Source organism: Schistocerca piceifrons, chromosome 5 (genome assembly GCF_021461385.2).
Source record: "Schistocerca piceifrons isolate TAMUIC-IGC-003096 chromosome 5, iqSchPice1.1, whole genome shotgun sequence".
NCBI lineage: Eukaryota > Metazoa > Arthropoda > Insecta > Orthoptera > Acrididae > Schistocerca > Schistocerca piceifrons.
Genome location: NC_060142.1, coordinates 26,296,257 through 26,322,676, shown reverse-complemented (window position 1 = coordinate 26,322,676; position 26,420 = coordinate 26,296,257). Strand labels below are relative to the sequence as shown.

Sequence of the window (26,420 nt, the reverse complement as noted above, 5' to 3'; positions counted from 1 at the left end):
CTGCCGTATTGTGACGAGCCAGTTGCTCGGCCACCATTGAGCAGATGTTTTCAATTGGTGGGAGATCTGGAGAATGTACTGGCCAGGGCAGCAGTCGAACATTTTCTGTATCCAGAAAGGCCCGTACAGGACTTGCAACATGAGGTCGTGCATTATCCTGCTGAAATATAGGGTTTCGCAGGGATCGAATGAAGCGTAGAGCCACGGGTCGTAACACATCTGAAATGTAACGTCCACTGTTCAAAGCGCCGTCAATGCATACAAGAGGTGACCGAGACGTGTAACTAATGTAACCCAGTACCATCACTCCCCTTGACACGCCATCATGGCGATGACGAATACACGCTTCCAATGTGCGTTCACCGCGATGTCGCCAAACACGGATGCGACCATATTGATGCTGTAAACAGAACCTGGATTCATCCGAAAAAACGACGTTGTGCCATTCGCGCACCCAGGTTCGTCGTTGAGTACACCCTCGCGGGCGCTCCTGTCTGTGATGCAGCATCAAGGATAACCGCAGCCATGGTGTCCGGGCTGATAGTCCATCCTGCTGCAAACGTCGTCAAACTGTTCGTGCAGATGGTTGCTGTCCCCATCTGTTGACTCAGGGATCGAGACGTGGCTGCACGATCCGTTACAGCCATGCGGATAAGATGCCTGTCATCTCGACTGCTAGTGATACGAGGCCGTTGGGATTCAGCACGGAGTTCCGTATTACCCTCCTGAACCCACCGATTCCATATTCTGCTAACAGTCATTGGATCTCGACCAACGCGAGCAGCAATGTCGTGATACGATAAACCTCAATCACGATAGGCTACAATCCGACCTTTATCAAAGTCGGAAACGTGATGGTACGCATTTATCCTCCTTACACGAGGCATCACAATAACGTTTCACCAGGCAACGCCAGTCAACTGCTGTTTGTGTATGATAAATCGGTTGGAAACTTTCCTCATGTCAGCATGTTGTAGGTGTCGCCACCAGCGCCAACTTTATGTGAATGCTCCGAAAAGCGTCTTCTTCCTGTCGGTTAAATTTCGCGTCTGTAGCACGTCATCTTCGTGGTGTAGCAATTTTAATGGGCAGTAGATTTCCAGAAGGCTTTTCACAACGCACCGCAGAATCGGGTTGTAATCAAACTGCGTGCTTATGGAATACCGTCTGAGTTATGCGACTGCATTCGTGATTTCCTGTCAGAGAGGTCACAGTGCGTAGTAATTCACGAGAGTCATCCAATAAAACGGAAGTGATCTCTGGCCTTCCCCAAGGTATTATAGGCCCTCTGCTGTTCCTTGTTTATACATACGATTTAGGAGACAATCTGAGCAGCCGTCTTAAGTTGTTTGCAGACAATGCTGTCGTACATAGTCTAGTAAAGTTATCAGAAGATCGTAAATAATTGCAAGGCAATTTAGGTAAGATGTCTTCTGATGCGAAAATTAGCAGTTAGCCCTAAATAATGAAAAGTGTGAGGTCATCCACATGAGTGCTAAAAGGAATGCGTTAAAATTCGGTTGCAGGATAAATCAATCAAATCCAAACGCCGTAAATTCAACTGAAAACAGTTACGAACATTTTAAATTGGAAAGAACACATAAAATGTTGTGGGGAAGGCGAACCGAAGACAGCGTGTTATTGGCAAAACACTTAGAAAATGCTTCAGATCTGCTAAAGAGACTGCCTACGCCTCTAATGGAGTACTGCTGCGCGGTGTGGAATCCTTACCAGATAGGATTAGCGGAGTACATCGAGAACGTTCAAAGAAGGGCAGCACATTTTGTGGTATTGAGAAATAGAGGAGAGAGTGTCACGACATGACACAGGAGTCGGGATGGCAATCATTAAAACAAAGGCGTTTCTCGTTGCAGTGGGATCTTCTCACGAAATTTCAATACCCAACTTTCTCATCCGAATACGAAAATATTTTGTTAACACCGAACTATATAGGGAGAAAAGATCATCGTAATAAAATAAGGGAAATCATAGCTCGCACAGAAAGGTACAGGTGTTTATTTTTTCCGCTCGGTGTTCGAGAGTGAAACAACAGAGAATTAGTGTGAAGATCGTTCGATGAACCTTCTGCCAGGCACTTAAGTTTTATTTGCTGCGCGGCCATGTAGATATAGATACAGATGTTCGTGTTTTTGTCCTACCAATAATTACCCTCAACAGTTCTGTAGTTTGTGACTCACTTATTGAACTCTCAATCTGAGTGCACTTATGCTCCATCTTGTTCTTTTATGACGTATTTCTATTCCTTAGTTCCTGATTTAATGCCTGGTAATTTTGTCTATCTTGAGATGATTTAGTTAATAAAATCTTTTTGTATGCATTCTTCTTTTCACAAATCAAGTTCTCAAAGTCACATCCACGGACGATCCTGTTCGTTACACTCTTACTGTCATTCCGAGAGCAAATCTCCTGATGATTTGTTTAATATTCTCATATCTGGAAATGTTTAGGCATAAACGGACAAAACAGGTGTTTCCATTCTAGTTAACAAAGTCTTGAGTACTTACATCAAGGATTATGTATTTTTATGCGAAACAGTTGGTACTGTTACTATCAAGTTGTATGAAATTTCAACGGTTGTAATTGGAATATATGCACTGAATGATGATATGCCACAGCAAACGGAAGATAATATCTATCAGACATTAGTCACCCACTCAACAAAATTAAAAACTACCAAGAGGTAATTATAGCAGCACCCTTTAACGCAAGAGTGGTCTCATAAGTAAACTATACAGTAGTAGTTAAATACGCAGAAACTGTTCGTAATGGCTCTGGAGAAAATCCTTTAGGATTCTTTAAGCAGTATAAATTGAGAATTCCGAACACACATTATTCACATAGATATATTCACTTATATACACGAGAAAGATACTCATTGTAGCAACAATATTTAATTAATTGGATCATTACTCAGCCAAGATAAAAAGCAGAAGATCAAGACTGAAGTATCACGTGGGGAGCCAATTGTGGATCTCAGCACTTCTTAGCTTTATCAAAAGTCATATATCAGCTTGGGAGAAAACACTACCAGACCAGCAAAGAGAAACCGGAGCAACACAGACTAGTTCTCTCTCCTGAAGCAAATGTGATTTATTTCAACCAAGATTTGAGAGCGAGCTAAGAAAGATGAATGTAATATCGCAACTCATTTCTGACATTAAACAACCAATTTCATAGCTATGAAACAAGGAAAATGAATGACGACTACAGAGAAGTGCACAGTAAAGCCCAAAGTATATTCATTGTACATATGTAAAACATACATATTTGGCTCTGCAGTACTAACGTCGCTTGCCTGCACCATTAAATAAAATATTAATAAAAAAGTGCATGAATCTAATACTAATAACAACAGTCTTCTTATCTGCGTGTAGATGTGATGCGTTGCGCCGATACTGCCGTCAATCCATGACGTCACAAATGGCGTACCAGTGCCAACGAGTTATGCGGGCCACGTAGTGTTGCGTAACAGCACGTGACATTGCAGGTCTTATGAGTTGCAGCGACCGTCTCCAATGGGGAGCGAGTATCTAGTTAAGAACAATTTAATACTACACTTAGTGCCTGTGTGTTTCGATACACTGGCGGTCTCGATAATGTATGAGAAAATTAAGGACTCTGCATACCTGTTCACTGACATACTGATTTCCCTCCCAGCCCCGGACGTTGTCGAGCGTTCGCGATGAGTGTCGGGCAAGGCGACATGTCTGACGTCTCAGGTCCGTTGTGGGGTCCGTATTTCCCTCCGACCTCGTGACGTGCTTCAGGTCCACACGATCGGAAGCCGCCCCCCGTCTGTCAGAGCGTGCAGCGACGTATGGGCGGCAGCTTTGCCACCTCTCCAGACAAACTGTGACAGCTTTCTTGCCAGACTCGACTTCTGACGACAACTTGGATCGAAAATTACCATCAGGGGCTTAGGAAGACGAACAAAGTATGAGACGTCATTTCCCTTTGCCAAAATGAAGACACTGGAGCACATTCGTCAGCAGCGACGGCTTAGTTTACTGACGAGGAGTAACCGTGTTCTCAGCTTCTAACAATACCACCACTTGCAAAGTAGGTTAGAAATCAGATAAATAATGTTGCTCACGCAGCATATGTTCGCTTTATCGGGCAACAACAAAGTTATTGACTGTGGATGGTATCGTCAGAATGGAAATAATGAAGTCATTGTAAAAAAGTCATTAATTTTGGCACTTATCTTGAATGGATTCCCACGTAGATTCTGTCGAAGTTGTTATAGCTCATTTTGTTGATTCTAGGGTGATTCCACTTTGACTGCTAGAAGGTCCAGATCTGTATTTTAGCAATATTTGAAGACTTAACAAATGCGTTTTTCAGGAAATTCTTAATAATCAAACATCCCAGATCAGAACGATGGTACGGTAGAAATAAATTTTGACTTGGTGTTCACGATCCACATTTTTATTAAACTTCTTGTGAATTCACATATACTTCTTCTTAATTGTCACATCATCAAGAAAACAGTTTTGTATCAATCTTCATATATTTAATTTCCACTTTAACCAAACAGAAGACTTGACTGTTCTTTTACAAAGCGAAATAACAACTTAACTTCTGCAAAGTCAGACAAAGACTGCTCTGTGCGCATTCGCGCCAAAACGGTTACAAGTAAGTCAAAGATTATGACAGTCTCACAGAAATGAATACACACAAGAACCATATCACTGTAATATATCGATACATCGGAATACCTATACATTAATAAAACCAAATGTGAATATTGTCACAAAAATATGTCTGTTACTTCGCAGAAAAGTAGTATGATCTTACTGGTATAGAGAACTGTGGTTGGAGTGCCGTAATGATCACGTAAATAAAGAACCATTACAAAAAATGGTTCAAATGGCTCTGAGCACTATGGGACTTAACATCTGAGGTCATCAGTCCCCTAGAACTTAGAACTACTTAAACCTAACTAACCTAAGGACATCACACACATCCATGCCCGAGGCAGGATTCGAACCTGCGACCGCAGCAGTCGCGCGGTTCCAGACTGAAGCGCCTATAACCGCTCTGCCACCAGCGGCTGGCGAACCATTACAAGCTCCTAAAATAAGATGAGACGTACTTAGTGGTTTCACGTAGTCAGTTGGCAAATTAGTAATTGAAGTTTCTATATCGTCAATGCACAAGTTTAGACGCCCGACAAAAACCCCATTGTTAATCAAGCGCGTCCAACAGGAGTCTTTCCTGGGTACTTACGTTTGGTCTGATCATTCTCTGTCGTGTTGGACGAAAGATGTTGCAACGAAGAGGTGACCAGACTCCACATGGCAGACTGCACAGGTGTCAGTAAAATTCTGAAATTCAGACGTTTTTACACTTTGTTGTGCAGTGAGGGAGTCGAATTAAGCAGTAGGTAGGCAATATCAACAAACGTACGTACTTTCTTGCCTTTATGAAAAGTAAATGGCATTTTTAAACAACGGAATTTCTTCATGTGACTATCAGTGGGACCGCGCCTACTCCATATCACCGATTTCGTCCAGATTTACGGTGTATGCAGGGCCTGGCCAGAAATGAAAAGGACGGAAGTGGGTCCTCCAGATGGCTAAGCGTTTGAAAAAAAATAGCATTTTTGGCGGGGTCGGCAGAGGCAGGCAGCGTTTCGTATAGTGGAATGAGTACAGAATCGTAATCAGAGGGTCTTTGTTTTTGTTTTCAGTTCTTACGTTACTTACACCGAAATTAAACCGAAATAGTGGTCAGCGCATTCTGTTTATTAATTTTTTCGAGGAAGGTATGAAAAGGGAAGAAAGGGAGGCAACAGTTTCCTGAGCTTCTTGCTCAGATTTTAAACGCCTCGTTTTTGGAATCACGTGGCAGTTTTAAAGTTTACATTGAAAAAAATCTTGGTTTTCAGTAATAGAAGGTTCTCCCTTCATCCCACAGTTTGGCAGCAAATCACATGTAACCTACCATTTCGCCAAATATTGGCGAGGTAGCTTGTGATGTATAGTGCATTGTATTTTGATGTAGTTTTCTCGAAATGTTATTTCTTTTTGCCTCTCGATGAGATAAGAGTAGTTTTGAAGCTTTCCCATCAAATCAGTTAAATGTAGACATCACAAGATTGCAATAACGGAGTGAGTTTTGGAAGAATTACATTAATACTGGACTATGGTGATTCTTCTTCATCTTGAAAAATCTCGTAGTGTAAGTTTGGACTTTTTTTGTCATGCCCACGAGAAATTTGTGTTGCTGCGCGAGGAGATTCATCATATACTTTAAGGGGGAAGCCAGATGGCGCTATGGTTTGCCGCTAGATGGCCCTGCCATAGGTCAAACGGATATCATCTGCGTTTTTCTAAAATAGAAACTCCCATTTTTATTACATATTCGTGTAGTACGTAAAGAAATATGAATGTTTTAGTTGGACCACTTTTTTCGCTTTGTGATAGATGGCGCTGTAATAGTCACAAACCTATGGCTCACAATTTTAGACGAACATTTGGTAACAGGTAGGTTTTTCAAATTAAAATACAGATCGTAGGTACGTTTGAACATTTTATTTCGGTTGTTCCAATGTGATACATGTAACTTTGTGAACTTATTATTTCTGAGAACGCATCCTGTTACAGCGTGATTACCTGTAAATACCACATTAATGCTCAATATGATGTCCATCAACCTCAATGCATTTGGCAACACGTGTAACGACATTCCTCTCAACAGCAAGTAGTTCGCCTTCCGTAATGTTCGCACATGCATTGACAATGCGCTGACGCATGTTGTCAGACGTTGTTGGTGGATCGCGATAGCAAGTATCATTCTGTCATGCAGTGAAACATCTTGTATTAACATCGGTAGAACATTACGTAGGAAATCAGCATACATTGCACCATTTAGATTGACATCGATAAAATGGGGGCCAATTATCCTTCCTCCCATAATGCCGCACCCTACTTTAACCCGCCAAGGTCGCTGATGTTCCACTTGTCGCAGCCATCGTGGATTTTCCGTTGCCCAATAGTGCATATTATGCCTGTTTACGTTACCGCTGTTGGTGAATGAGGCTTCATCGCTAAATAGAACGCGTGCAAAAAATCTGTCATCGTCCCGTAATTTCTCTTATGCCCAGTGGCAGAAATGTACAATACGTTCAAAGTCGTCGCCGTGCAATTCCTGGTGCATAGAAATATGGTACGGATGCAATCGCTGTTGATGTAGCATTCTCAACACCGACGGTTTTGAGATTCGATTCTCGCGCATACTGATGTGCGAATTAACCGCGACAGCAGCTAAAACACCTACTTGGGCATCATCATTTGTTGCAGGTCGTAGCTGACGTTTCACATGTGGCTGAACACTTCCTGTTTCCTTAAATAACGTAACTATCCGGCGAACGGTCCGGACACTTGGATGATGTCGCCCAGGATGCCGAGCAGCATACATAGCACACGCCCTTGGGCATTTTGATCACAGTAGCCGTACATCAACACGATATCGACCTTTTCCGCAAATGGTAAACGGTCCATTTTAACATGGGTAATGTATCACGAAGCAAATACCGTCTGCACTGGCGGAATGTTACGTGATACCACGTACTTATACGTTTGTGACTATTACAACGCCATATATCACAAAGCGAAAAAAGTGGTCCAACTAAAACATTCATATTTCTCTACGTACTACACGAATATGTAATAAAAATCGGGGTTTCTATTTTAAAAAACGCAGTTGGCATTCGTTTGACCTATGGGTGCGCCATCTAGGGGGCTAACCATAGCGCCATCTGGTTTCCCTCTTCGGGCTACACGAGTCGTTCTTTGTAGTTTTTTCGTTTGACGTTTATTTCGTGAGATATATGGACCGGTCGCGATCAATGGACCACCCTATATATTGTTGTAAGTTTCTCAGATTTTGATGAAGTAATGAAGATATTTTTACGTTTTTCTGCGTGCCGATAAGTCGTAAGTCGTTTTTTGAATTCTCGGTCCAAGAGAGCACCGGGATCCTACTGTTCACGTGCGACTGCCACGGGCTGATGGAAGGTAAAATGCAACTAAGGCGATACGAAGTAGTTTACGCTGTCATTGCAACCCCTTCTTGGAAAGCTATTCACAGAGTCTTTGTGGACATTACAAGTAAATCCTTTCTTGGAAAACAAATTTTCTTTTTGCTTTTCTTCTTCGCGCCTTTTATGAAAATATTGATAAATAGAATGTACTGAGCACTATTTCCTTTTCCTGCAGCGTAAGTGCCGTAAAAATTTAAAATAAAAAAAATATTGTCCGCGTAGTGACTCGGTCGCACGACCGTTGGATTACAGTTCAGTACTATTTCCGCTGCGTAACCCGCTGCCCGGAAGTTATATTAACGTTAATTCGTCGTGCCTCGCCCGATCCTTGCCAAAAATGTTGTTATTATTATTATTATTGTGACCTAAACGCTGTGCTATCTGGAGCTCCCATTTTCTGTCAGTTTCATTTCTCGCCAAGCCCTGCATATATCACGAATCAAGACGAAGTAGGAGCGGTCCCCTTGTAAGTTTGTTGAATGAGGTCAACACGGGATGAGGCACAAAACGTTCGACGGTCGCCTTGAGTGGAGGCAATTGATTACACGTCCGCGGAGTGTGCTCCAGGAACTGTTCCGCTCTGCTTGCCAAGGCTGTCGGTGTGACAATGACGGTGTTTTCTCGCCCGCGCCGTGGGCCCTGATCTGCCGCACCGGCGGCTGGCCGTGAATAATCTCGACAGGGCGGAGAAGGTCGCAGCGTCCGTACAGTAGGCAGGACTGGCGCACTGCACAGTATATAAGGGACGGCCGACGTGGCAGTGCGACAGGTGACACCGAGCTACCGCAGCAGAAGAGTCGAAGAGCGGAGCAACGACAGACAGCAGCCGGCAACGCAGGAGCAGATCAAAGTGACGACATGAGGCTGACCACGGTGAGTCACCTTACCCTCAAGCAGTGCGCTTTTCACAGCCCGCCGTGTAGATGGAACGTTCCAGGCAGTGGTAGATGAGGTCAGAACGAAGTGCAGACGATCATACAATGTTTATCAGTTGGCGCAGTTGCTGGGAAGCCTGACTACGAAGTGGTAGCTTTATATTCCTGTTATTTAGGTTTACTGTCTTCGATGGTGTCTTCATTTCGTTTTAGTTTTCCGGGGTTGACTATCCATGACTGTTCGCACATTGTTATTTATATGTCCATACTGTACATAACGATAGAAAAAACCTTCCCGCACCCTACTAGAAAAACCCTTCCCCCACTTCCTTTCATCGTGTTTTATGGGTTGGCGCACACACGTTAGTCCCGTAGTAAGGATGGCAACGCCTGAAGAGGTAAGACTTCATTTTTGTTTGACAGGGACACAAGTGGCGGTGCCCCGTAGGGATGGCTACGATCTTGTTTTATTTCTCTTTGTTAGGTACCCCTCAAAAAAATAATTTTTAAAAAAATTTAGAGCACTTGCCCGCGAAAGGCAAAGGTCTCGAGTTCGAGTCTCGGTCCGTCACACAATTTTAATCTGCCAGGGATTTTCAGCCGAAACACGGTTATTTCGAACTCGACGAGCATTGCGCGAAAGCAGGTCTGCCACAGTGACATTTCTTCGCTCGGGAAAGAAACGTCGTTAACATTGCTGAAGATTTCGTGCGTTGGCAGTAAATTCGCTTTTCCGAAAACTAGCGCCTGGATTGATTTTGAATGAAGGTGCTCTACAATAATTTGGCCCAAAATAATTTCAAATAATGTTCTCTAGTTTTTAAATTCATTCACGTTACATACAATTGGTAGACGTATAAGGACAACGTCATATTAATATACACTGTAAAACATTCATGGGTATATAAATGAAAAACAAAAATAAAAGTAATAACCGGGTTTTAAAAAGGGGACGCAAAATTGACAATCCGCGACGCTAGCTACTCTATCACCATTTCGCCTAGCAATAACACGCGGTAAAAGGCATGTACACTACCTGCAAATTACCTCGATAACGTTGGCCGTCTTTTTTTCAGAAACGATCGAGTATCTAGGGATAAGCCGAGACACGTGTCCCCTTATTTTAGCTCCTCTTACACTGTTCGAGATTTCTGGGAAATCAAGTTACGGCACTTCCCGTGTTCTCCTCGTTAGCAGTCTTCTTTTTCTGTTGTTTCTTGTCAGATTTACCACCTCGATAAAACGGGCTGAATCTTACTACTGAAATGGGGTGGTAGTGTATTCGAAGGAGGGTGATGGTACTTTTGATCCCGTTACGACCACTTGAAAGGAGAGAATGGCTGGCAACATGTCCTTCTTGAGTACAGTCACGTGCTCAATCCTCTGGCATCAAAATTCAAATTCGCCCTAAGTTGTCTTACGGTCGTACAGAGGAGAATCAGCTTCCATTACTTTTGATTTACGAGGAGGGAGGGAGAGGGTTGCCAATGCTACTGTTCGGATAGGCTGAAATGACCGTGACAGACTTCTTCGAGATCCTCGTCTAATTGCTAATCGAGTTCCATCTCGATTGCAGTCGGTGTCATTTCTTCACGTGTAGAATCCGCCACTACCTGTTAGATCGGCCATTTACAGTAAACCCACCTCCACTGCTGAGGCTGCCAGCGCGGTACAGACTGATGATGTTTGCCTCAGAGTTTATTTCAGTTCTGGCAGTGAGAGAATTGTCACGAGAGTCTAGCCTACGATGAGGGGAGGTGTACTGACGTGAAGTTCCGGATTAATGTCCCAAACATTCAAACATTGCCACAGTGCCTCACGGATCGAAGCTGATAAGTCTGCGTAAGGAGAAGAAACTAACGATCAAAGTCCGAAAACAATTTATTGGACTGTTCGATTATTCAAAACAAATTCTCCAAGTATAACACCAACACAAAACGGTGATCCGTCTTCGATTTACACTACATGCAAGAATAATATAGAAAACAACTGAAACAATTTCCTACTAGTCTCCGCCAGAGACTTCTCCGATATACCAAGCCTAATCCAGAGATCAGCGAGAAGATCCAAGCCAGGCTGGCAGCTATCCACGTCTGCTGGTGGTCGATGAACTGCCTTTATAGCGCTTCGGCGGATTTTCCATCATGTGGTTTGACGTGTGAAAAGAGTTCCGGAATCTGCAGCGACCTCTTACTTATGTTTATATGGGCCGGTAGTGGTCCCTGGTGGCCGCTGGTGTCTTTGCTGTGTTGTTGTTGTTGTTGTTGTTGTTGTGGCCATTCATCAATATTGCCTGTCGGTTGTGTAGTGCTTCGGTGTGCCTGCGAAGCGGGCAACCCGCGGCTGCAGGCTGTCATTGGTTGCTGATACTCTAGGCGCCGTGATGACTGGCGGAGAAGGCCACAGGAGAAGCCATGTGCACTACAGATGAAGATGGATCGAATGGGGATGGACGGCAGCCCAGAGGCCTCCTCGTGCAAGCTGCTATGACTCAGCACTAGGCATCACTATCGTGTCTCATCCTTAACATTATTAAGAGAATGCTATACTACATAAGTACCCATCACCATCAACCAGACGATGCAGGTACACACCGGGAACTTTATAACTACTTGGAGAAATGATGAAACATCTCCATCACAGTGCTGTCTAGGACAGCAGTGTGTAATTCCCAGATTCCTTTTGCCGCTACGTACTTGTCAGCCTTATATAATGCTCTTCGCGCTGCTCTGTTCGAATGTCAGCGCGTCACCGCGCGTTTGTGCCGTCGCAGGCACATCATCAGGTGGCTACAGCGACGCCGCGCGTGTTGCAGGTGTTTCTGCTCGTGGCCCTGGTGATGGCGGCCTGCCTCACTCAAATGGCGTACGGCAACCACGAGAAGAGCGGGGGCGGCGGGGGCGGCCACGACCACGGCAAGGGCCACAGCGACGGCGACGGGCACGGCCACGACGGCCGCTGACGTCACAGCCGGCGGAGGGCGCTGAGCGGCGGGGGCACACCTGCTGCTCAGCCCGGGACGCGGCCGCGTCTGCACTCCTGCACCCACTTTACTATTCTCTGCTGTTACACTTGTACGTTCCTTCCATGTGCAACAATATTACACTGTAATAAAATGAATTCCTCCAAAACAGCGTCTTTACGGTTTCATGAGAGCAGTTCCTATCCCTAAGCAACCTCACAGGCATTATTTTCCTCATTCAGACCACACGATATGATAATACAGATGTATCCTTGCCTGTATCCTTGTATCCTTGCCTGTGTGCATGCGCGGATGCTGGCTGGACAGGAGAATCTCCATTTATGTGTCTACTTCTTGTGGTGCTAACGTGATGACTGTACCTGTCCGGCAATTCTCTCATACCTTCCACACTGCCAACCTCATTGGACGATACACCGAAATCGTCATCTTGTAGATCAAAATGTTTTGCCCTGTAATGTGTAGTCCAGTTTTTGCGTTACCTACACTATCAGGTACAAGAACTTCGAGGAAAATGCGTTTCCTCCCTCCCAAGATACAAAAGAGGAATGGAAAGGCGGCTCAGTGGTGCCAAGCCGAAAATCACCAGTTTTTAAAGCGCTATACTTGGACGAAAATACAGGGAGTGAAAGGCTATTTACAATTAGTACAGAAACCAGATGGCAGTTATAAGAGTCGAGGGGCATGAAAGGGAAGCAGTGGTTGGGAAGGGAGTGAGACAGGGTTGTAGCCTCTCCCCGATGTTATTCAATCTGTATATTGAGCAAGCAGTAAAGGAAACAAAAGAAAAATTCGGAGTAGGTATTAAAATCCACGGAGAAGAAATAAAAACTTTAAGATTCGCCGATGACGTTGTAATTCTGTCAGAGACAGCAAAGGACTTGAAAGAGCAGTTGAATGGAATGGACAGTGTCTTGAAAGGAGGATATAAGATGAACATCGCCGGCCGCGGTGGTCTCGCGGTTCTAGGCGCGCAGTCCGGAACCGTGCTACTGCTACGGTCGCAGGTTCGAATCCTGCCTCGGGCATGGATGTGTGTGATGTCCTTAGGTTAGTTAGGTTTAAGTAGTTCTAGGGGACTGATGACCACAGCAGTTGAGTCCCATAGTGCTCAGAGCCCTTTGAACCCCTTTTTTAAGATGAACATCAACAAAAGCAAAACGATGATAATGGAATTTAGTTGAATTAAGTCGGGTGATGCTGAGGGAATTAGATTAGGAAATGAGGCACTTAAAGAAGTGAAGGAGTTTTGCTATTTGGGAGCAAAATAACTGATGATGGTTGAAGTAGAGAGGATATAAAATTTAAACTGTTATGGCAAGGAAAGCGTTTCTGTAGAAGACGAATTTGTTAACATCGAGTATAGATTTAAGTGTCAGGAAGTCGTTTCTAAAAGCATTTGTGTGGAGTGTAGCCATGTATGGAAGTGAAACATGGACGGTAAATAGTTTGGACAAGAAGAGAATAGAAGCTTTCGAAATGTGGTGCTACAGAAGAATGCTGAAGATTTGATGGGTAGATCACATAACTAATGAGGAGGTATTGGATAGAATTGGGGAGAAGAGGAGTTTGTGGCACAACTTGACTACAAGAGCGGATCGGTTGGTAGCACATGTTCTGAGGCATCAAGGGATCACCATTTTAGTACTGGAGGGCAGCGTGGAGGGTAAAAATCGTAGAGGGAGACCAAGAGATGAATACACTAAGCAGATTCAGAAGGATGTAGGACGCAGTAGGTACTGGGAGATGAAGAAGCTTGGACAGGATAGAGTAGCATGGAGAGCTGCATCAAACCAGTCTCAGGACTGAAGACCACAGCAACAACAACAACATACTTGGACGAAGGCTCAGTGCCGACGGTCTAGTCAGCAGTATCATTTTACGTGCTAGAGAACCATACGAAGCGTCTGACCGTCATCACGTAACAAGATTTGATTTCACACACACATCACGTAACAAACAGTACAGAGCCCAGATTCTCATTCATACTAGCATAGCTATATATGGATATGCAATTACGTCGAGGATACTAAGTTAGGCTTGAGTCAAACCACAACGACGTACCACATAATTAGAGAATACAGTCGGGCCAAATAGCAACGCGTCATCTTTGCTGATCCCCAGGGCCAAATTCATAATACATGAAAGGCAACTAAAGAGTAGATAAGAGCCCAGCACTATGGAGAACTCTGTATCAGCGCAGTTGTGCCTGCTACACAAGTACGAACACGGCTATCTCGATCCACCGACCACATACACAAGATGGAGGACGCAAGCAGCAGATTTCCCTAGTCCTCCGACATCGAAGAACTAAGGCAAACCTCACACCAGGCGCCTAGAGCAGATGGCATCCGAAACAGCTTCCATAAGAGTTTCGGCATCTGGTGTTAGGATTTGCATATTCTGCATAAGAAATAGTAGTAAAGTGATGCTGTCACTGTTAGTTGGTAATATTTACTGGCAAAATGCAACTTAACACTAGATTGCGTACTTATGGTTATCCTGTGTGGCCGATTTTCAGTACCACTTAAAAAGAGAGAGACATTATTAATTGATCACCGATGCGTCGGTTCTCGATTGTGTTAAGGAGACGTACGGATTGATTACGCGAAGGGTTTTTCTTAATTGAAATGAAAGAAAACTAGTTGACTTTCGCAAGAAAAAGATTAACAGCTCAGAAGTTGAACACATTAGTGGTCTCCCAAATACAATCGTGACACTGTGATAAAGAGCGAACCTGTAACAAAGCTCATATACATTTGAACATCATTTTTGGTTAGTAAAAGAAAATAATAGGAAAAAATTACTGTATCGTAATATATTAATATATTTTGAACAAATTGGCTTCAAACTTCTAGACATTGACAAATATACAAGGAATACATAGCTTATATCTGATATTTCTTTTGTACATGGCGTTGTCCAATAATAGCTGCTCTGACAGTCAGTTTCTTTTTAAAAATTATATCTTCAACCAAGTTACCGAAACGTTTGTTCGCCGCTTCACATAGTTTTTACACAAAATAAAAACACATCTTGTAGCAATGCTATGTAGTACTACTTAACATGTCAGCGACCAAAAGAACAAGGGATAATGAAGTGTCTAGAATATTTCTCAACAAAAGATAGGTTCTTTCTTATGTTTCATAGCTTCTTGCTATCAAGCGCTGCGGCAATGATTTTAAATATCTGCGCCCAGCAGGTCACAGCGTTTATTTAAAGTATTTAAACGCTGGACGCGCGTCTTGCGCACATTATAAAAATATTTCGTCTCTTTACTCTCGCGCTGTGATTCTTAGCATCATTATGAACTACAGCTTTTTGACAGTCCTTTTCTTTTATGACAAATACTTCATATGCAAAGTATCTGAAATCAAATAATATTACAGGCACTTACAGGGACCATACCTCCTGCAGATCTTTAATGAAGTTTTAAATGTTATACCCCTACTTGGGACAAAGTATTTTCTAGCCCAAAGTACCGTTATTCCAAATGGCGGCAATGAGTTCATCGAAGATGGCGGCGATGACGTCATCCAAGATGGCGGCGATGACGTCATCGAAGACGGCGGCGATGGCGTCATCCAAGATGGCAGCCATGATGTTATCTGAGATGGCTGCTTATGGCGAGGAGTTTGAATTTTGGCAGGAAGATAGGTCAACTGGGCAATCTCCACTAACCCAACCCCCCTCCCCTCCCCCAGAAAATGTTCAAATTCCAACAGGATAATGCATGAGACCACAGTTATCTCTACTGAGATAAGAAAATCGAGTGGGAGATAGGTCATTTAGGCTACCCCCACTAACCTAAGTCACCCGACTGCCACCTCTTCCTAGGAACTGGCACCAACTTTGAATTTTGGCAGTAAAGAAAGGTCACTTCAGGTTTCTCTACCAACCTAAGAAAATCGTGGGAAGATAGATCACTTGGGATACCTCCATTAACCTAAGTCATCAGACCGCCACCTCTACCTAGGGATTGTTGGGAAAAGGAATCATCCTGCACTGGGCTGCTGGAGAGGGGAAGGAGCATACTTTATATATTTTGGAATAAGTTATTTAGGGATGGAGTATATTTATCACAGTGATACATAACACATACTCTGACATGCCACACAGCCTACAGATCTGCAAACTACTCCTAAATAACTCATGTATAATGCTCTACACACGTGCCTGCTGATTGTAAACTGTCAAAATAACGCATTGCACAGCCTACAGACATGCAACCCACTCGTACAAAATAAATTTTAAAGGTGATGAGGAAGGTAGAATGAGGCAGCTGGTACCCCACTTCTCAGTCAACAGGAGCAAATTCGCCTTTTTGTGCTTCGTTTTGTATTACAGTATTTAATTTTCTATGGGTAATTTTTTGAGAGTCAGTGTAGAGCCTCAGTACAGTTTTCGGATTACAGCTAGGAAAAGGTCCATCTTGGTACCAGCAGGGTGTACTATGAGGGCTCACTACATTTTTTTAAACTAAAGTTTATTATTATCTTACGAACTTGCATAGTTAGTTCAACGTTGTGAATAGGAAATGATTTGAGACTTGACACAGTTGATTTTGGGTAGGTGTAAGTGCAAGGCCAACTGCGTGCAGAAGGACTCCCCATTTATGTGGCTGCTGCTGCATCTTGATGTTGATAGGAACCTGTCAGTTTTTTGTTGTTGTTGAAGAGTTTGTTGACGACAAGTCCCGGCCGGTATCCAGTCGGATCCGTCCGCCCCCTGAGCACGAGCGGCGGTGCTCCCTTCCCCCCCCCCCCCCTAGCTTCCCCCCCCCCCCTTCCCTCCGAGCCGCTCAGTGGACACGTCCAGCACGTTCTACTCAATGGCGATCACTGCTTGGTTTACTTTTACATCCATTGTGCACAATCGTTGCGATTTCCTCTGATATAAACAAGATTTTGCAAAAGCTTTCCTATTACAAGGGAAAATAATAAAAAGCACTATGCAAGTCACAAGGTTGGTGGTGCAAGTTCTTCAACAATTTATTCGTTTTTGAAGCCCGCATGCTGCCATCATTTAGAACTTAGGCCTGGATAAACCGATTTCTCCAAGCTAGCGTTATTTTTATGACATGAACTGCAAATACACAGTTTAGTCACACTAATGTGACTACCTATCAAAACCTGGAATAACCATCATGGACCGCTGCGAGAGGGGCACAAACAGATACTCAGTGACGTTCTGAGGTACCGACAGGGATGTAGAGCCGTGTCGACTCAGTACAGCTCTTCCAGGTCTAGCTACTAGTTTATTAATATCTTACGAACTTGCGTAGTTAGTTCAACGTTGTGAATAGTAAATGATTTGAGACTTGACACAGTTGATTTTGGGTAGGCGTCAATGGAGTGAAAACTAGACTTTCCCCACATTTAAATAAATATGACTCATGCTTTCTGAACAAAGATTGGATGAACGAAAGATAATGGATGGTGTAATCTTTCTTGAAATCATTTGTCTAGAACTACGAAATATAGAAGCTAAGACGAACATTTGATGTGTCTTTGAATGGTGTTCGAAAATATATCCAGCAAATGACGGTCCACTAGTAAGGTATCGAAAAGTACTGTTTAAAGCTGCAGGATTCTAAGATGTACACTGAACTTCAACTTCTCAGGCGGCACCTGACCTGCTGTACATGATTTCGAGCATCATTCAAAGGGGCATCAAATGTTTCTTAGTTTATTTTCTTTTCTTCCGTTTAGAGAAGCCATTTCAGATATAATTTTATACCCATTCTGCTCTTAACAACATCTTTTGTGTCTACTCTTCCACAATGTTTCCGTTTCCTGTGGAGTATTGCGCTTCAAGGACCTATCACATTCACGTCAGGGTTTGCTTTGTTTTAGTCTATGTGTAGCTCTCTTGTATGCCTCAAACAGCACATTTCCTTCAGGAAATTATTCCTTCTCGTTCCATTCGCATTTTGGCACACGAGTTACTACAGACCGCACTCGTTATGCCGATGTCAGTAGGGGGTGGGGGAGAGGGGGGCAAAGCGGGTATTAGCATATTTTGATAGCGTCAGCTGCATCATTCAGAGGAAATCTGGATTGATTTATGACCACCTCCTCTTCCCCTTAACCTATGGTTCTGTTAATTGAATCGTGACACCCTAGGGGTTGATTTCTGGCCTCCTGTGGATAATTTGTCCGTCTGAGAAACCCCCACCCCTCCCCCTCGTCTCCTGCTCCCCCACCTCTCATGAAAACCACCTCGCCAATACAAACACACTTTTAATATCAAATTAAATGATTAATTAATCAAACCGATCAGTTAATCAACCCCTCTTATTCTCGGAGACCCCACAGCCATCCCTCCTCCACGTCCACTTGCCCCTCCCGAAACTCGAAATTTGTGGGAAAACGATTCAGTCTGTGCTCGAGAGGAAGAATCTCACGACAGGAAATTCAAATTAATGTCAGTTACATAGCAAATGACGTAATGCTTATTTATAAAATTTTATTTGCAGGGGTTGAATCTGTGTCTTATTTGATGTGAAAAGCTCATCACTGTCTGCTGAGAAGATACAGATATTGTAAAATACATGGAAAAGAAGTAATTAAATAGATCGCATTCTCTTGTTATCACACAAGGAATACCGTCAAGAAATCGATGTCAACGTAAGTCACTACATGTAATTACACTGTCATAATTGTTTCAATCGTGACTTTGCACCACACACAGGGCAGATGTGCCAGCCGGGATACTGCGCGCCCACACGCCGAACACTTCGTCAAGCTGTACGACGCCCTGTTGTCCGACAGGTCGCTCTATACCAGCTCCGTCCCACGCCCACTGTTGGCTGCTGCACTGCCAGCAGTCCCGTGGTATTAGCACACCCCAAATGCCTTCTTCCAGTTGTGTACCACTGCTTGGGAGAATTTGCATCACTGCATCAACCTGTCTAAATCAGCAGGCCACAGTATCTCAGACCACTGCGTGCCTTTTTTTTTGTTTGAGATGGTCCATTAGCCAGGTCACCCCCACAGATGCAGTCCCCTTTGTTCACGGCAGTATCCTATGCCACCTGAACCAGCTATTTGCGGTTGCAGCATCTACGCAACCTACTCCCAAACACACACTTTCCACACCAGGTCAGTGGTAGTAGCTGCTCTATGTCCTCACCCTGCTGACTGACTGATGTAGTTCACAACAGCACCGGCAGAGGACGCTGGGAGAAGCAACCACCCACCCCACCTCCCTACAATTCCCTCCTCTCCTCCTCCTAACCTCTCTGGTTTCTTCCAGTCAGACAAACTATCAGGTAGGGAAAAGCTTTTGAACAGGTGGCAGTAAGTCTTTGTTACTGATACCTGGAAAATTCCTGTCGAAAGACATTCTCTCTCTCTCTCTCACCCTCTCTTTCTCTCTCCCCCTTCCCTCTCTTGCTCTCTCCTCTCTCCCTCTCTCTCTCTCTCTCTCTCTCTCTCTCTCTCTCTCTCTGTATCTCTCTCTCTCTCTCTCTCTCTCCCCCTACCCCTCTCTCTCTGTCATGTGTCGTCCTTGACCTGAACAAAGAAATGTCCCTCATTGTATAAGGTTGTCTGGCTAATCCATGTACTTTGTGTGGGAGCAGTTTTGCCCTGCAGCTTATTGCTGGATACCAGGACTGGTTTATTTTGAGGGAATCGATCCAATAACTGTCAAGTTTCCAAACCGTTCTAAATTTTTTGTACCCTTCCTACCTATTGGTGGATACTGGTACATTTAGGTTACTTGGCAGGAACTCCATTACATTGGAAGTGGTTGAAAGTTTCAAATTTCAGCTCAGTTGCATGCGATGTTCTGGAACACTCTGTGAAGGAGATGGACTGGTGTGTGTGCTGTCAATATCACTACTGGAAACAATAAATTGATCAATTGTGAATTTGATGCAGTGATTAGATTTTTAAAGCACTATAAAATCCCTAAGTTGGTTCTGCCAGCTGCACCAAGAGGACTAAGGAGGAGGAAGGATCTGCCATGTGGTAAGATCATAACAATTACAAATACCACTACAAAACAAAGTGCATTGCAATGTATTGAGAAGCAGTCAAAACGATATACATAATTGATGTTCCATTCTTTAGTACACTACTGGCCATTAAAACTGCTACACCACGAAGATGACGTGCTACAGACGCGAAATTTAGCCGACAGGAATAAGATGCTGTGATATGTAAATGATTAGCTTTTCAGAGTATGCATACAAGGTTGACGCCGGTGGCGACACCTACAACGTGCTGACATGAGGGAAGTTTCCAACCGATTTCTCGTATACAAACAGCAGTTGACGGGCGTTGCCTGGTGAAACGTTGTTGTGATGCCTCGTGTAAGGAGGATAAATGCGTACCATCACGTTTCCGACTTTGATAAAGGTCGGATTGTAGCCTATCGTGATTGAGGTTTACCGTATCGCGACATTGCTGCTCGCGTTGGTCGCGATTCAATGACTGTTAGCAGAATATGGAATCGGTGAGTTCAGGAGGGTAATACGGAACGCCGTGCTGGATCCCAACGGCCTCGTATCACTAGCAGTCGAGATGACAGGCATCTTATCCGCATGGCTGTAACGGATCGTGCAGCCACGTCTCGACCCCTGAGACAACAGATGGGGACGTTTGCAAGACAACAACCATCTGCACGAAAATTTCGACGACTTTTGCAGCAGAATGGATTATCAGCTCGGAGACCATGGCTGCGGTTACCCTTGACGCTGCATCACAGACAGGAGCGCCTGTGATGGTGTACTCAACGACGAACCTGGGTGCACGAATGGCAAAACGTCATTTTTTAGGATGAATCCAGGTTCTGTTTGCAGGATCATGATGGTCACATCCGTGTTTGGCGACATTGCGGGGAACGCACATTGGAAGTGTGTAGTCGTCGTTGCCAGACTGGCGTATCACCCTGCGAGATGGTATGGAATGCCATTAATTACACACATCTCGGTCACTTCTTGTTCGCATTGACGGTTCTTTGAACAGTGGACGTTCCATTTCAGATGTGTTACGATCCGTGGCTCTACCCTTCATTCGATCCCTGCGAAACCCTACATTCCAGCAGGATAATGCACGACCGCATGTTGTAGGTCCTGCACGGGTCTTTCTGGATACAGAAAAACTTCGACTGATGCCCTGGCCAGCACATTCTCGACATCTTTCACCAACTGAAAACGTCTGGGCAATGGTGGCCGAGTAACTGGCTCATCACAATACGGCAGTCACTACTCTTGATGAATTGTGGTATCGTGTTGAAGCTGCATCGGCAGCTGTACCTGTACACGCCATCCAAGCTCTGTTTGACTCAATGGCCAGGTGTATCAAGGCTTTATTACGGCCAGAGGTGGTTGTTCTGAGTACTGATTTCTCAGGATCTGTACACCTAAATAGCGTGAAAATGTAATCACATGTCAGTTCTAGTATAATATATTTGTCCAGTGAATACCCGTTCATCATCTGCATTTCTTCTTGGTGTAGTAATTTTATGGCCAGTAGTGTTGTAGTAGTGGTAGCAGCAGTTGTCAGAATGCGATGTTGGAGATCGCTGGGACACTTTTACATCTTCCATGGTCATGTCCCAATGTCCACATGCAGCAGGCCAGACCAGAGATCATGCATTACTATTTGATGCCTTCCAGTCTCACACACATTTTGATTGCAAAGCACGTGCCTTCCACCAACTGCCAGGTAGGCGCACCCACACAGACCGGGAGAGACCCACACCCACATTGGCCATGTCAGCTGTGGCTTGCCTATCCCCTGGCATCCACACATCTGCTGCACCGAATGTTCAGAGATCACAGACACTGTCACCAAGAAGTCAACCAATCAAATTACATGGGTGGAATAACAGTCCAGCACAAAGATCTGTCATATTGAATCTTCTCACAAAACACACATGTTCACTTCTTTCACCACTCCACCAGCCACTCTACCAGCTCCACACACAAAACGGTGTTGCACTAAGAAAACAGCCACATATTTATCACTGTGATTAAAACTAAATATTATGACTGCAGCTCCAATCTGATGAGATTTGACAATGCAAAGTATTAGAAATACCTTCTCCTGATGGCTGTGTCTCTGGAAATATCAATATGTCCTTCTTATGACTGGTCACAATTTTCTGCCCAAAATCTTTCATACACCAAATGGCTATCAGTGTGCTTTCTTTGTATATGCTGGAACGCTGATCATAGTAACTTTACATCCGTACACATATTTTTAAAGTCTACTGATCATAGCGAATATATCACGCAACCCCTTCTTCATCAATATCAAAATTCTGAGGGCACCAAAAATATTGAGCGAAAATTCCGTAATGGTTGGACATGCTCCCTTTGTTTTTCTTGCGAATGGTACCAGTGTATCTTACGAAGAGAGAGGTAATCGTCTTATAAGCAGCCAGCTATTAAAGACACAATCGCAACAACTATATTATTGTCACCCTGTGTAAAAAGCGATCTTACTTCAACAGGCACACACAAGCATTGCTTATGATACATATGTTAAAAACTATACATGGTTTATAACTTGATGTATGATACTGCTTCCTTTTGAAGTCAACCTACACTACACTCAATATATACTCTGATCGCTGGGGTGTGTGTATTAACAGACTGAAAATGTAGTTGCACGCCACCTGTGGTCTAAGCTCGTGATAAAACCACCCTTTTCACTGCATTTAGAAATTGATTCGACTAAAGAATGCGGTATTAAGATGATATTTGCAACTCCCTCATGCCACAGCTAGATATTTCTCACGCTAACCAAAAGAACTTGCAATGCATTCTGTCTCGATGCCACATTCACAGTGTAACAAATGTTCTGCTATATATCCATGAGGTATAGGCGAGGAAGCGTGACTTTTTGACATAGAATGATAACACACAGTAGATGGAGTACAATGTGAGGTGTCACTTAAAAATGTAACACTGGATTGAAGTCATGTGTACAAAATCCTATGACCAGTACACTGGCTTTTCACATATATAATGTTATACTTTTTGGTAGAAATGTTGTCTGTGATTTGGAATCAAGTTTGTCCATTCAGCCACACTCTTGCCTTGGAACCTATGGAGAAGTGTTTCAATGATTTCAGCCACAGGTAAATCATATCTGTGGCACTCTCATATCTCGGAATGAGCCACCTTTTTCGAATTTATGTGCTAAGGACCCTACACATCGAAACTCCAGGCAGTCTGTAGTACATATGACTATGTGACGATCATATTAAATGTATAGGTACTGGTCCAGTGATCGAAATCACTTGCACAGACCAGTGTTTCATCACACACACTGTAGGACAACCATATCCCACAGACTATCATTGGCAGTCTGATAAATTGTTTTTCTGCTGTAACACATCCAAGCAGTGTATGATTCAAGTTTTTTACTCAGGCATACATTTTGGTTTTCCACCAGGACTTGGAGGTCTGTGTCATACGAGGTGCGGCTAGAAAAAAACCGGACTGATGCTGGAAAAAACATTTATTTACAATTATTTACAATTTCATGTTATCTCCTTCAATGTACTCTCCTCCTCGGTCTCTACACCGCTCCATACGAATTTTCCACTGTTCATAGCAATGCTGCAGATCATTTTCGGTAAGCCCATACATTACTTCCGTCGCTTTTTCTTTTACTGCTTCAACAGTCTCAAATCTAGTTCCTTTCAAAGCTGACTTGACTTTAGGGAAAAGAAAAAAGTCACAGGGGGCCAAATCAGGTGAGTAGGGTGGATGATCTAAGATGGGAATGTTGTGTTTTGCCAAAAACGTCTTCACTGACAACGCACTGTGAGCTGGGGCATTGTCTTGGTGAAGGATCCATGACTTTTTTCTCCACAAATCGTTCCGTTTTCTCCGTACTCGCTCACGTAGGGTAGCCAGGACGCTAATGTAGTAATGCTGATCCACTGTTTGTCCCTCTGGTACCCAATCAATGTACACAATCCCTTTGATGTCAAAAAAAAAACAATCATCATTGCCTTGAATTTCGATTTTGACATTCGTGCTTTTTTTTGTCGTGGAGAACCAGGAGTTTTCCAATGCATCGATTGGCGTTTAGTTTCGGTATCGTAAGTAAAAAACCACGATTCATCGCAAGTAATAACATTTTGTAAGAAGGTGGGATCACTTTCAATGTTTTCCAGGATGTCAGAACAAATCATTCTTCGGCGTTCCTTCTGTTCAATTGTGAGACACTTTGGAACCATTTTTGAACACACTTTGTTCATGTTGAAACTTTCATGAAGAATCTGCCTAACACTTTCCTTGTCAACTCCTGTTAACTCAGACACTGCTCTGATTGTTAAACGGCGATCTTGTCGAACAAGTTTACCGATTTTTTCAATGTTTGCATCAGTTTTTGCTGACAATGGTCTGCCAGTGCGAGTGTCATCACTGGTGTCTTCTCGGCCATCTTTAAATCGTTTAAACCACTCAAACACTTGTGTTCGCGATAAACAATCATCGCCGCACACTTGTTGTAACATTACAAACGTTTCACTTGCAGATTTTCCTAGTTTGAAACAAAATTTGATGTTAACACGCTGTTCTTTCTGTACACTCAACATTTTCCGACGCACAGACAAAACGTCAACTACTTAAAACAGACGCCACGGGCAGACTGAGTGCAGGAGGCAGATGAAACTCGAGCAGTAGGCGGAGCGAGAGTCACGTGACAGGCCACGCGACTTTCAGCCTTATTGCATTCGTTTTATTGTTTCACCAGTACTAGTCCGGTTTTTTTCTAGCCACACCTCGTACGCTAAACTGACATTAACATATTTCGAACAATTGCTTCTCAAAGACCGCTGGACATCACTTGGTGAAAACTATGCTGCTCCTACAACACAAAGGATGGTGTTTGTTTTTGACAAAACGTGGAGGTCATCGCAACATATGGAAACTAGAAGAGATTTCATTACTATGGACGATTTCCAAAGAGCTATCTGTAGGTGATGATCTCTAGATTTAATCTCATCTGCCACAGTGACAAGGTAGCAGATGTCTTTGTGTTCCATTTTTTGAAGAGACCCTGAGCGTTGATTCCTCATACTGGTGGTGCATATTGCACCCAGGTATAGGATCACTGTTTCAGAGTCCTAGGCGTTAGTCATCCTGACCTCAAAATCTTTAGACACTCTCTCATTTTTATGACTTACAGTGCATAACGCCATACTAAACAAGGGGGTATTCTGCAGGTCTTGAGCCCATAGAGTATGGACAGTATGCGCCATCAGTTGTCAATCCCACCTGTGGAACAGTGGAATGATTTTCATACACCAGGGCGAGCGTGTAAGTACCCTCACCCCTCCACATTTTGTCGCATTTCCTTCAGTTTTACGTATTTTTCATCAATTTTCGTAATTGTACCAGGTTTACCGTAATTTCAACGCATTTTGTTCAATTGCTAGAAATCCAGGCCACCACTCTCAAAAAGTTAGCATGTCAGCAAAATGTCTCATCGTGTCGGTCGCATTTTATTCAATTGCTCGAGATCCAAACCACCACTCTCAAAACGTTAGCATGTCAGCAAAATGTCTCATCGTGTCGATCTCATGATTCTGTCAGCCAATGACATTGTAGCTTAGTTCTCAATTTCTGTATAGTTGCTAAAGCACCTCCTCCATTACTTTGCCAGGATCACACATATATGGACGCATCATGTATATAGCTTACATCACATGACACAAATAATGTTTCTTGGTGTAGGAAACAGCCATCAGCAGAGTGGAGCTGCAAAAACTACGTTCCTTAGCAGAAACACTATATAATTTCAATAAGATTTTATTATGATTTGCCATGTCCCCCTATTTGGATGGAGTCACAATGTATTCTTGCATTCATGTCAGCCCTCTATTTTGAAATGAGCTACCACTTCGGTAAAGCTATAGGCTAAGGACCCTATATGATCTCTCTCTTTCTATGTATCTCGTAATTCTTCCTTTGTCTTTAACCAATCCTCCCTGCAACACTGTCTCTGATTTAACGTGAAACTGACAAGTAGTAGGAGGGTAATATATCAGCTACATTCGATGTCTCATTAAGTAAGAGAACGAGTTGAGTTCCACATAATCAATACACTTTGATATTTTGCTTTCGCAAAGAGAATCAGAAAGAGTATAACACCTGTTCCAAAACTCTGGTGAAGTAGATCGGTTTTCTCATTCCAGCACTGCAATTTCCATTCTGTGATGATGTTCCATACCGTTCTCCTTCACATAACCCACCCAATTACACAGGATCTCTCCAGGTGTTTGCATGCTGAAGGACAGATTGTCCCCAGTGGGTCATAAATCAACCCCCAGGGGGTAATGAACCAATTAACAGAACAATACGTTAAGGGGAGGCTGAGGGGTTCATAAATCAGTCAAGTTTTCCCCTGAATGTACGCAACCCACACTAGCAAAGTGTGCTGATACCTGCATCATCACACTACTGATATCAACGTGCAGTAACGACTCACCATTGGCAGTTGGCAGCACTAACAGTGAGGGGTAT

At 43.5% G+C, this 26,420-nt stretch overlaps 1 protein-coding gene across 1 annotated transcript in view; it reads left to right on the top strand.

Annotated features, from left to right (window-relative positions):
• LOC124798111 overlaps nt 1–12,074 on the top strand; it is a 105,819-nt gene extending 93,745 nt beyond the window's left edge. Inside the window, exons 2-3 of the mRNA XM_047261368.1 lie at nt 8,751–8,941; nt 11,759–12,074. Coding sequence (XP_047117324.1) covers nt 8,751–8,941; nt 11,759–11,905 — 338 coding nt within the window. The 3' untranslated portion in view covers nt 11,906–12,074. The remainder of the gene's footprint in view (nt 1–8,750; nt 8,942–11,758) is intronic.
• The last annotated feature ends 14,346 nt before the right edge of the window (nt 12,075–26,420 follow it).